The sequence below is a fragment of the Triticum dicoccoides genome, chromosome 6B, assembly GCF_002162155.2.
Source record: "Triticum dicoccoides isolate Atlit2015 ecotype Zavitan chromosome 6B, WEW_v2.0, whole genome shotgun sequence".
Classification (NCBI taxonomy): Eukaryota; Viridiplantae; Streptophyta; class Magnoliopsida; order Poales; family Poaceae; genus Triticum; species Triticum dicoccoides.
Genome location: NC_041391.1, coordinates 19,087,785 through 19,100,390, shown reverse-complemented (window position 1 = coordinate 19,100,390; position 12,606 = coordinate 19,087,785). Strand labels below are relative to the sequence as shown.

At 49.1% G+C, this 12,606-nt stretch overlaps 1 protein-coding gene across 1 annotated transcript in view; it reads left to right on the top strand.

Annotated features, from left to right (window-relative positions):
- Positions 1-12,092, top strand: part of LOC119320575 (indole-2-monooxygenase-like) — a 21,881-nt gene extending 9,789 nt beyond the window's left edge. The window contains exons 2-5 of the mRNA XM_037594624.1: positions 2,979-3,279; positions 9,394-9,397; positions 11,220-11,363; positions 11,466-12,092. Coding sequence (XP_037450521.1) covers positions 2,979-3,279; positions 9,394-9,397; positions 11,220-11,363; positions 11,466-12,092 — 1,076 coding nt within the window. The remainder of the gene's footprint in view (positions 1-2,978; positions 3,280-9,393; positions 9,398-11,219; positions 11,364-11,465) is intronic.
- Positions 12,093-12,606: the final 514 nt, after the last annotated feature.

Here is a 12,606-nt window from a genome sequence, read left to right as displayed (position 1 = left end):
TATTATCCTATCGGGAACATGTCCATGAAGGTAGCCATCGGCAGTGCTTTACCATGTTTACCTGGAGCACTCCACCACAACAACCCCATTCAAGATGGCTATGCTCGTGTCACGGTGGAGGACATAGTCCAAGGGTTTGAGGACCTGGAGATTGACATTGCTACACCTGAAGGGGAGAAAAGACTTGGAGATGTCAAGCGCCATTTCATTCTATGGCAAAAGAAGTTTATCAAGTTTCCAGGCGAGGCGCCAAGGACAACAAGTCCACCCCCCTACGGTGGTGGCGGTTCACCTACACCTCCGTCACGTCAGCCGACGCCCCCCAGTCCACAACGTCCGGCGGGTGATCAGACACCGCCCCCCAGTCCTCGTCCGGCGGGTGATCAGACGCCGCCCCCCAATCCACCTCCGGCAAAGAAGCAGAAGCAGTCCTGGATTATTAACCCGGACCCTTATGTACCTAAGACCACAAAGGTACCGGAGCCATCACTGAAGCCTCTCCCCACAAGGCCTTGGGAACGTAGTGCCGAGGAAACTGCCGCGGCCGCGGCTGCTGATCATGAGAAATGGAAGGCGGACTGCAAGAATAAAAGAGAGCCCGAGCCCAAGCCAGTATTTTCTGATGAGCAAAAGAAGTGGGCTAAGTCATTTTTGAGCACACCGTCCCAAGCCGCGAAGAATCTGCCTAACGACTATGCACGTGAACTTCGTAGGCAGGCACTCATGTTGAAGGAGAAGAAAGAGCGGGCGGAGAACCAGAAGAACAAAGCCTTGGAGGAGGCCGAGAAAACGGAATTAGAAAGTAAAAAAAGCGGGAAACGAGTTGCCCAGCTCGGGGAACAAAGTAAACAATCGATTGCCCCGCTTATAGTGAAAGTCGCCGGTCCGGATGACCCCGATATCATAGCAGCTGCGGCAGCACATGGATTGACTGTAACGAGTGCCAGAGAACAAGCGGCCAACTTAGGTATTACTCTTCGTGAACTGTTAGGCCTTGATGAGGCGCCAGTGAAGGAGGTAGTAATTACATATGTGAAGAATGGGCCTCTCGTCGAGCCTGCGCAGGAAGAGGATCTACCTCCACAAATGAAAGGTCTGCTGAAATGGTACAAGGGTTACATAAAAAATAAAAACGCCAAAGAATATATTTATGCGGAAGTTAGATATGAGCATCACTTCAAACATTACTATGTACAAATTCATCTGAGTGAATTGTTCCAGCTTTTCAATCTGCGCGAGCTCGACAAATCTATCATCAGTTGCTACGTTCTGTAAGTGATTTATTTCTACCCCATCTCATTCATATTTCCTGCACTATATATATGTCCTAACTATATTGTTATGTCCACTATTATACATGCAGAATGAAGATTAAGGAATGCAGAGTAAGGAACATCCATGATGTTGGGTTCATTGACCCACACATCGTTAATGGATATGTGTTGGAGCATCACCCCGCCGACATGGAGGCAGACCTGTGGCAGTTTCTTACAAAGTAGGAACTCAAAAGTGATATTCTATTTCCTTACCATTTTGGGTGAGTGTTTCTGTCTTGAGCACATTCTCTTTTGTTTACTCCATGCATGGTATGTGGCCGGCTAATCGATGAGTTATGCATGACGTACTTTGCATGTATCGTGTCCGCAGGTTCCACTGGATTCTGCTAGTAATTAAAGTTGACACCTCAGAATGTCTCGTCCACGACTCTCTGAATAAGGATCCAAAGCTTTGGGGCGGCATGAGAAGAATGCTGCAGAAGTAATTATTTTCATTCATTTGCGCTCTATATCGATCGGCCTATTTCGTTCATTTCCTAATATCAAGTAACTAATAACTCTCTTGTTCATTTAATTTTCTTTGCCTCGTAGGGTTTGGAGACGGTTCGTAGATACAAAGGTCGGTGAATTCAAAAAAGAGCTAGAATTCAAAAGGTCAAAGGCTAAGAATGGTGAGGATATTCAGCCAGCGGGGACCAATCTATGTGCATACTATGTCTGTGAGATGATCCGGAGATACACCTCTGAGCGGCGGGTTCCGAGTGATACCAATGCTCACAGGAATAACCTCCGGATGATGCTTAGTCCAGAAGCTCGCTTCCGACCACTTCAAGAGGAACTAGCTGGATGGTTCAGGAGGGAAGTCCTCCATCCTAAAGGAGAACACCATTACGAGGACGTAGAACTTTATATGCATTAAATTATGTATGGAAACTTGTTCAAAATTGTATATGGTCATCCGATGATATTGAATATATATTGTATATTCCTCTTGAATTTTTTTTAGTTCTAATTTCAAATTTGTTTGAAATTGTACATTCATATGCATATATGTAGTACCGTAGAATATGTGAAACTCCTTCAAAATTAAAATAAAGCACAAAAGAAATAAAACAATACAAATTAAACAGAAAACAGGTTTAGGGGGGGCTAAAACCCTAAACCTGCGGCGGCCTTTAGTCGCGGTTGGCCAGAAGAACCGCGACTAAAGGTCCTCCGCCCCGACGGCCGCCTGGCGCCCACGTGGACGGGCCTTTAGTCGCGGTTCTTAAGCAACCGCGACTAAGGGGGGGGGGGGGCCTTTAGTCGCGCCTGTTTGGTCGCGGTTGCGCAACCGCGACTAATGGCAGTTGCGAACCGCGACCAAAGGCCCTTTTTCCACCAGTGATTGCAGCCCGTAGCAACCCACGGGCGTTCTCCTAGTGTCCTAGGAACAAGATATTTCTATTAATATGGACAGAAAAAAATTATATTGTGAAAGTATTTTTTCCAGGGCAAACTAATAACGAGTTTTGAATATATTAACCATCAAATATAGAGAAGAAGTTTGACTCCGGCTGGGGTTGATATATTGTGGCCACTACTAACAAACCTGCTGGTGGTTACCGAGATCCAAGTAGTGTTGACTTTTTTTTTCATATGAATTTTTTTAATTCATGGTATACAATGATCCCTATTGATCATCCACTCATCCATGGCAAGATGATCGACCGGTACAACATGCTCAGATGAGGATCCGCGAGGCAGCCGCCAGGAGCGCTGCAGTGGACCTTAGTAAGCTGCTTAGCTCGTTCACCGCTGATATTGTTTGCCATGCTGTGTCGGGCAAGTCCTTTAGAGGCGGCGGTCGAAGCGAGTTGTTCCGCGAGCTGGTAGAGACTAGCTCCATGCTCATAGGTGGGTTCAACCTGGAGGACTACTTCCCCAAGTTTGCAAGGCTGGACGTGGTAAGAAGGATGGTGTGTGCTAGGGCGGAGAGAATAAAGAAGAAATGGGATGACTTGTTTTTTCTTTGAAAAGGGGGTTTACCCCGGCCTCTGCATCAGAAAGATGCATACGGCTCAAATTATTAAAAGGAAATCCAGCAACAAAGTCTCCAAGTATCGAGGTGCGAACAGAAACAAAAGCTCATAAGAGCTAAAACCCAAAGCCACAACCGGCTGGCAAATAAAATAGGAGCACTACATGCCTATCCTATTACATGACCGCCATTCAAACCGGTTGAAAATATTCCGAGCTACCATCTCCCATCCAGTAGACGCAGTAACCAAACGCTCCCTGGCCTCCGTCGAAGTGAGTAGCGACCACATATGAATGAACACCGTGGCCCTGAAGATAACCTGCAAAAAGTGAATGTTTGTTGATCTGTTAAAAACTAAATCATTTCTGCAGTTCCATATTGTCCAAAATAAAGCACAAACGCCAACACGAATGTGTCTCGCAGTATCAGAATCAACCCCATCAAGCCATGTTACAAATAACATGTTGATAGAGGTGGGCTGATTAATATTAAATGCAATATGAATCGACCGCCAAAGAATCTTAGCCAACGGACAATCAAGAAAGAGGTGTTTGATGTTTTCGTTATGATCGCAAAAACTACACCTAGAAGAACCCACCCAGTTGCGTTTTGCCAGGTTATCTTTAGTCAGAATGACTTGTTTATGCACAAACCACAAACACTTTGATTCGTAAGGGTACCTTTACTTTCCAAACGTGTATCGAGGAAGGGATGACGCTAGAGTTAATGACATCCAGATACATGGATTTGACCGAGAACACACCATTCTTAGTAAATTTCCAATACAACTGATCTGGCTGCTGGGATAGCTGGACTTCCATTAAACGTCTTACAAGATGAAGCCAGACCTCCCAACGATTTCCAACTAACGTCCTCCGAAAACTAATATTGAGGGGAGTGGATTGTAAAACAGTTGCAACGTAGGCTTCTCTACGTCGCACAATGTTGTACAAAGTAGGATATTGAAGTGCAGGGGGGTCTCCCCAAGCCACGTATCCTCCCACAACCTCGTAGTAGCTCCATTCCCGACAACAAATTTTGTCTTGTTGAAAAAGAGTTGTTTAACTCTCATCAAACCCTTCCAAAAAGGTGAGTCGAAAGGCCTCACATTCACCTGGGCCAAGGTTTTAGCATAAAGATACTTATTACGCAGAATCTGTGCCCAAGTAGCCTCCGTCTCAGACGAAAGTTTAAATAGCCACTTGCTAAGGAGACATATGTTTTTGACTTCTAGATTTTCAATACCTAGACCCCCTTGGTCCTTCGGCCTACAGAGTATATCCCACTTAGCAAGCCTATACTTTCGTTTAAGCTCATCACTCTGCCAAAAGAATCGAGATCGATAGAAGTCTAATCTTTTCCTGACACCCACCGGCACCTGGAAAAAGGATAGGAGAAACATAAGCATACTGGTAAGGACCGAATTAATCAGAATCAACCGTCCACCGTATGACATGAGCTTCCCTTTCCAACAGCTCCGTTTCTTTTCAAAACGATCCTCGATGCATTTCCACTCGATGTTAGTCAACTTACGATGATGAATGGGTATACCTAAGTACGTAAACAGTAATGAGCCCAATTCACAGCCGAACAATTGTTTATACGCCTCCTGGTCATCATTAGCTCTTCTGAAGCAAAACAATTCGCTCTTGTGGAAGTTAATTTTGAGCTCGGACAGTTGTTCAAATAAGCATAACAACAGCTTCATGTTTCTTGCTTTCGCCAAGTCGTGCTCCATAAAGATGATAGTATCATCAGCATACTGAAGAATGGAAATCCCTCCGTCAACTAGATGTGGAACCAGGCCACCTACCTGCCCTGCATCTTTTGCCCGTCCTATTAAAATAGTCAGCATATCAGCCACTATGTTGAACAGGATCGGTGACATTGGGTCTCCTCGCCTTAGCCCCTTGTGTGTCCGGAAATAGTGTCCAATGTCGTCATTCACTTTAATCCCTACACTCCCTTTTTGCGTGAAGAAATCAATCTGTTTTCTCCAGGTCGGATCAAAACCTTTCATACGCAAAGCTTGTTGAAGGAAAGGCCATTTTTACTTTATCATATGCTTTTTCAAAATCCACTTTAAAAACTACGCCATCAAGCTTTTTTGAGTGGATCTCATGGAGCGTCTCATGCAAGACAACAACTCCTTCAAGGATATTTCTATCAGGCATGAAAACAGTCTAGGACGGATGAACTACAGAGTGCGCAATCTGCGTTAGTCTGTTCGTCCCGACCTTGGTGAAGATTTTGAAACTCACATTAAGTAGACATATAGGCCTGAACTGCTCAATGCGAACAGCCTCTGTCTTCTTAGGAAGAAGAGTTATCGTTCCAAAATTCAGCTTAAACAACTGAAGTTGTCCCTAAAAAAACTCCTGAAACATGGGCATCAAATCTCCCTTAATAAAATGCCAGCACTTTTTATGGAACTCCGCCGGAAACCCATCTGGTCCTGGAGCCTTATTATTCTCCATTTGTGCAATGGCCTCAAACACCTCTTTCTCTGAGAAAGGAGCAGTCAAGATCTCATTCTCATCAGTCTCAAGTTGAGGAACATCCTCAACCCTAGACTCATCTAACGATACAAAATTCTCTTCCGGGGGACCAAACAACTGCTTATAATAATTGGTAATGTAGACTTCCAGATTATCTTGACCAACTATCGTCCCTTCGTCTTGTTCTAGTTGGAAAATTCTTTTTTTACGATGCTTCCCATTAGCAATCATATGAAAGAATTGAGTATTATCCTCGCCTTGTACTATTTTGCGAACCTTAGCTCGCAACGCCCACTTCAATTCTTCCTCGCGAAGAAGCTTTTTAAGTCGCATCTCCGCCTCTATCTTCGTTTCCAACTCACAGGAATCCAAGATAGAAGTTTCTGCTTTAACTTCAAGGTTTTGAATAAGTAGAAGAAGTCTCTCCTTCTCCGCCTTATAAATACCATGTGTGTGTTTAGCCCATCCACGAAGGAACCTTTGGAGATGATGAATCTTGCATTGCCATCGCTCGATAGGTGTCCTTCCTCCTGAGTCATTAGCCCACTCCCGAGCTAACAACTCGAGGAACCCTTCTCTTTCAAACCAGGCAAGTTCAAACGAGAAGATGTTCTTGTTGCCCACGAATGTTTGAACGCCCGAGTCGACTAGTAACGGTGTGTGATCAGAGACACCTCGTGTCAATGCCTGCACAGTTACCAAAGGAAACTTCTGTTCCCATTCGACACTAGCTAGAACACGGTCAAGTTTCTCAAACGTCGGAACCGGTAATGAATTAGCCCAAGTGAACTTCCTACCCGATAGCTCTACCTCTCTGAGATCCAAGCTTTCAATAATAGTGTTGAACATAAACGACCATCTGCCGTCAAAATTGTCATTATTCTTTTCCTCTTTTCTTTGGATGATGTTGAATCCCCTCCCCACTAAGAGAGGGAGCTGCTCATTACTGCAAATGTGAACCAGATCCGCCAAAAAATCTGGCTTGAGCTCTGGTTGTGCAGCTCCGTAAACCGCCACCAAAGCCCAATCAAACCCATCTGCCTTAGTTCTAACTCGAAACTTGACAGCAAACTCCCCCATAACTACACTCTGAACTTCCAAAGTTTCGCACTTAACCCCAAGTAAAACCCCACCGGATCTTCCTCGAGGGGGGAGGCAATGCCATTCAAAATCAACCCCCCCGGACAAAGTGGTAAGAAATTGTGGAGTGAAGTTGCTTCTTCCAGTCTCAGACAATGCAACAAAATCCAAATGATGTTCAAGAGAAGCATCCGCTAGAAACCTTCTTTTAGCCAAGTCTCTAAGACCTCTGCTATTCCAGAAAATGCCTCTCATAGTTCATCATGAAATTTTTTGGCGGTACGGATCCTAGCACTCCTACGCGCTGGCGAGACTGGATAAACCTTCCGTTTCCAAGTCCATTTTGGCTTAATGTGACCATCAGCCTGATCACCACCCTCATTCTCTGCTTCAATCACCAAGGGCTCATCTACATGAAGAGACGCCTCAGGATTGGTACACCCCTCGTCCTCCTCCGTCTCAGGTAACGCAGGGTCCAGATCGGCACACAAGCCATCAAGAACCCTAACCCCAAGCGCATCGATCTCCGAGTCGTTCATAGGTTTAACGGCAGCAATGTGACGAATCATATCTACCGCTTGTTCAGCTTCCAAATCAAGAATGTCGTTAACCGACCTAGATATCTCAAAATCATTATTACCAAGTGAAACTCCTATTTGATTTGCATTATGAATAATTTCATCATCGGTAAAATGCAAAATGGAATTCGACTTATTGACAGACATACCAGTGGAGATCTCGACGTCACGCAACTTGGCAGCCCTCATGGCACACCTCACCTGCATGTCATCAACCTTAGGCTGCTCCTGCAGCCTTCCGCTGATCCGCCTCCCCTGGGAGACAGGATCCGGGATACCGCCAAAGGCGATGACCTCCTTGCGTGAAGCTCTACAAGGGGAAAGGCCTCCTGCCTGTCCCCCAACAGCGGCGCCCCGGGCCGAAGCCACCGGGGCAGAAGAACAGAACGACGACGACTCCTGCGGCCTGTCCACGGGTGACCCGCCGATAGCAGGGACCGGGGAAACCCTCGCGCGGTGCTCCGAAGAGGTAGCCGGTGAGACGGCCGCGCCAACCGCCCCTCCCTCCGCAACGGGGCATGGTGTGACGGCGGCCTCCTGCACGGCCACACCTCCGCACGCGCGCGGTGACGTGAAGAGGAACGCCGAACCCGCCGTGGGCGCCGTCGGCGTCAGCACCTGAGAGGACCGGGCCTCCTGCCCGTCACCTCTAGCCATAGGCACAAACGCAGCTCCATCCACGGTGATCATAGGAGAGGTAGGAGACGTGGGAAGGGCCACCTGCTCCTTGGTATCTCCCAACTCAAGTACCGCCGACGCACAACTGGGCACCACAGGATCCATGGAACCCGGACCGGCACCCCGAAGCTGAGGCGGAGCAGAGAACGGTCCCAAGGACCCAAGCTGCAAGGTGGACGTCGGAGCCGCACCAGATGACCGGACAGGAGCAATGTCACTAGAATCCGACGGGCCCGACGGCTCCTTGGCCTTGTCATCATCACCCTTAGCCGAATCATCCTGGTTCCCCGGGGCACCTCCTCCCTCAGACGTGTCCATAGGATTATCATCCTCAAAATCATCGAACAAATTAGGATCCTCATACTGAACGTCTAGCTGATACAGCACACCTTCATAAGTCCAAGGCACCACGTTCGGCAAGAACTCAATATTAGCAACACTGGCAAGTAAACGCGCCACCCCGTTAGCCCGAGTGAAGGGCATATCCACCTGCCCTGTCTTGCCAATCAAAGACCCCAAGCTCCACCCACGTCACCAAAAAGTTGTCCAGGGGATCAGATGGCGCCCCGGAGAAACGAACCCAAATCTGCCGCAACGGCGTGCCCTGCGGCTCCTTCTTTTTCCACTCATCAAACTGCAACACAAAACTAGTGCCGGTGACCCTGCTCATACCGAACTTGAGGATTCGCATCTGATCCTCCTTAGATGGGAAATCAACTTTGTAGGATGTATCATTTAGCTTGAGCAAGGACCACTGAAAATTACCCGGAGCGAGTTCCCGCAGCTGCTGAATAATTTGCGCCTCGGTCAACGGTCCATGAACTACCTTCACCACCCCGGGGAAAGAGGTCTCTACCGCTGGTGCCAAAGGTGCCACACTGGAAGACTCAAAGAATATCAACTCCGAGCAGCAGACCCCGTAAATCTGAACAGTAGGCTTAGGCCCAAGCATAAGAGGACACTCAGCAGCGGTATGTTTAGGTTTCCGGCATAGGTCACATAATTTCGCAGTGCATTTAGCCATAAAGTCTCCCCGTCACCACAGCGGAAACAAGTGAGCTTCTTCTTCTTTGCCGCCCACTTGGACACCTTGTCAGCCTCTGATTTATCCGTACCCTGCTCAGAAGCAGAATCACCAGTCTGCATGGGCTCCGGCAACGTGACCTCAGCCAGGGCCTGAACCGTCTCCACCGCCACCTGCGGTAGCACCGATCCCCCGTCGGGCACCACCTCCGTCTCAACCGTAGTCTTCGGATGCCGAGGCTGGTAGTTTCGCCTGTTCCCGCCCCGACCTTCGCAGAAACGGCCCTTGAAAGAGCGGTTATTAGGGGCGACCGCCCCCTCCACAAAGTTACCGGGCGGCCCCTGAAAACCCCGGTTGGCATTGTCATTGTCCGTCCAAGCATATCCACGGCCACCGTCGGACGACGAAGAACCCCGATGCAGCCCAGCACCGTAAGCGTCATACCCATCATCGTCCCACTGACCGCGCGGAGGATTCCAATCATCTCCCGCTGACGCACCCGCCCCACGGCCGAGCGAGCCTTGGCCAGGGCCACCGCGGCCGCCCGCCATTTTCCGCGGCCATGGCCTTTGGTTTGGCTGCGGCTCAGCCCTAGGCGGCGGTGGATCAGCCCTAGGCTGCTGAGGCGGCGGAGGCAAGGCCCTAGCCGGCGGCGGAGGAGGCGCCCCCCGAGGCGGCGGTGGAACCGCCCGGGGCGGAGGTGCCGCACGAGCAGGGCCCGGCGCAGCAGCACCCGCAGCCGGCGTGGCCGAGCCGCCCGCGGCCCCGGTCTGGTTCCTCACCACCGGCGGCACCCGCGGCGGAGGCGGTTTGGGCGGCATGGCCAGCCGACGCGAAACAGGTGGCGGGCGCCGGTCGATTCCGGCAAAACGCAGGGAAAATCGGCACGAGGAGGCGGATGGGAAACCAACTCGCCTGCGGCGCCGAACCCTAGCAGAAACAGGCGGAGGGGGAGAGGGAGAACGTGCATGCAGGGGCGACCGAACTGAGGCCTCCTCATGCACGTCGCCCGCACCCGCTGCGTCGCTTGCCTGGCCAGCCCCCTGGGCCTCTAGCCCAGTACTGACCAATCCCACGTCGCAGGCACCCACAGGCAGCCCAACTGAGCCCAATAGATCATTCAAACGCTCAGATCTGGCCGACCGAATGTCACACGGCATGGCCACCGCCGGCGATCGCTGTGACACCATACAACCACTTTTCTTCTTTTGTCGAGTCACTCTCGTCCAGCACTTGGGACGGAAGAAATCGGACAAAGCGATGGCCGACGGCCCGTTCTTAGGCAACGGTCCCCTCCATGGTTTCACCTTCGACTTCTGCGAAGGAACCGGAGTACCCAACGAACACGATTTCTTACTACTCACCGTAGATTTAGACCCCGAGGTAGATGTAGCCACACCTAGTGAAGATGGTGACCGAACCGTCGCTTCTGGCAGATCATCATTGTCTTCATCTTCATCAGCTAGAATCCAAAAACGTCCCCCAACCCACTGCGTAGGCTTGGGTTCCTCGGCGTCCTTCGTAAGATCGATGACCTCAATTTGCTCATCACATTCTATGGGTGCCTGCACACACTCAAGAACCTCGATATGGAAAAAATCGATAATAAAACTCTTAGCAATCGCAATATCTTCGCCAACGTTGAGATGTCGTCCGGCCAATATGTCTCCTTCGTCACGGATCGTCATCCAACGGGACGGATGCGAGTAGATCAGGCCATTGATCCATCGCCCCGCCATTCTATCATCCTGAAAACGCACGTACCATTTCGAATGATTCAAAAACTCCCAATTCCGATCTGCCGTCGAGGGATCCGGGCTGGACAACGTGGAAGGAAGAAGATTGGGCGCCGCCACCGACGTCGGCCGCCCCTCATCGGGTAGATCCGGCGAAAGTCGCAGAGGCGGCGGTGGCGGAAGATCTGCTCCGCGGGACGTGACAACCGGGTGGAGCGGCGCTGAGGATCTCCCCTTCCCGTTGGCCCCCAATCCTGCCCCGTCCGCCGGCGGCGGTGGCTCCGGCAGAATTGGTGGCGTCGGGGTCGCGCGGCCGCCGCCCGTAGAGTCGCCCTTCATCAACAACCACGCCAAGAACACAACGTTGGACTATGAAATCAACCAAGGCGGAGAGACAGATTTCATCGATGTGTTGCTCTCCATTCAACAAGAGTACAACCTCACCAGAGAAAACATCAAGGCGGTGTTGGTGGTATGCATGTCATACTTATAAATAACCGCATATTTAGATACAGATAAAATTAAACATAACTAATATATTGACATGTAAAAATTGTGGTCTCTATTTTCGCAGGACATGTTCATAGGTGGGACAGACACATCATTCATAATGCTGGATTGTGCAATGGCTGAGCTAATCCAAAATCCAGAGGTGATGACCAAGCTCCAAGCTGAGGTGAGGAGCGTAGCAGAGGGGAAGGAAATGGTTACAGAAGAGGATCTGAATGGCATGATCTACCTCAAGGGTGTTATCAAAGAGACGCTCCGGCTACACAGTCCTGTGCCGCTCTTCGTGCCCCACCTCTCCACGGCCGACTGCGACATAGAGGGATACACCATACCATCTGGTACCCGTGTGATCATCAATGGATGGGCTCTATCAAGGGACCCTGCCTACTGGGAGAGCGCAGAGGAGTTCATGCCCGAGCGCTTCATGGAAAATGTTGGAAGCACTATGATTCATGACTTCAAGGGAAGCAATTTTCATTTTTTGCCTTTTGGCACTGGGCGAAGGGTGTGCCCAGGTATGAACTTTGGAATGGCCACTGTTGAGATAATGTTGGCAAACCTCATGTACCACTTCAACTGGGATCTACCTGCAGGAACAGTAAAAATCAATATGACAGAGTCCTTCGGCGTGACAATGGGTCGCAAGGAAAATCTCATTCTTGTCCCATCACTTGCGCAAAAACAAGTTTAATCGGGATCATGCTATATAAGACTGCAGTGTCCGTTGGATGTATGCTTGATTACCTACTTGTCAGATTGCAATCACTATTGTTGTATGCATAGATATTGTGCCTTTGTGGTAAGCATTCACTCGCAAAAAAAAAGTTGTAAGCATTAACATATGGGTTTCAAAGTGCACTATGATATATTGAAATAATGGGTACGGTGTCGGAAAAGGCCGAGGAAAAAGTTGTTTACACGATCCCGTCACTGGCATGCAATCGTCTCTGAGATGGACCTGGAGTGTTGCATTAACTAGTGGAGTGACCTGCGCATTTGCGCGGCTAGATTCGTAAAGATCTATATAATTATCACTTTAGATTAGATTTTAGATAGTCTAGAAAATGCATAATAAAATAGTGGCACTCTGTAAAACCATCTATGCCCAATAAAAGTGTAATAATTTTAATTTCTATAGCTAATGTAAGAAAAGTTTCATGACACATTTACTTTTTAATTTGTACCTCCACAATAGGTAGTAAGAA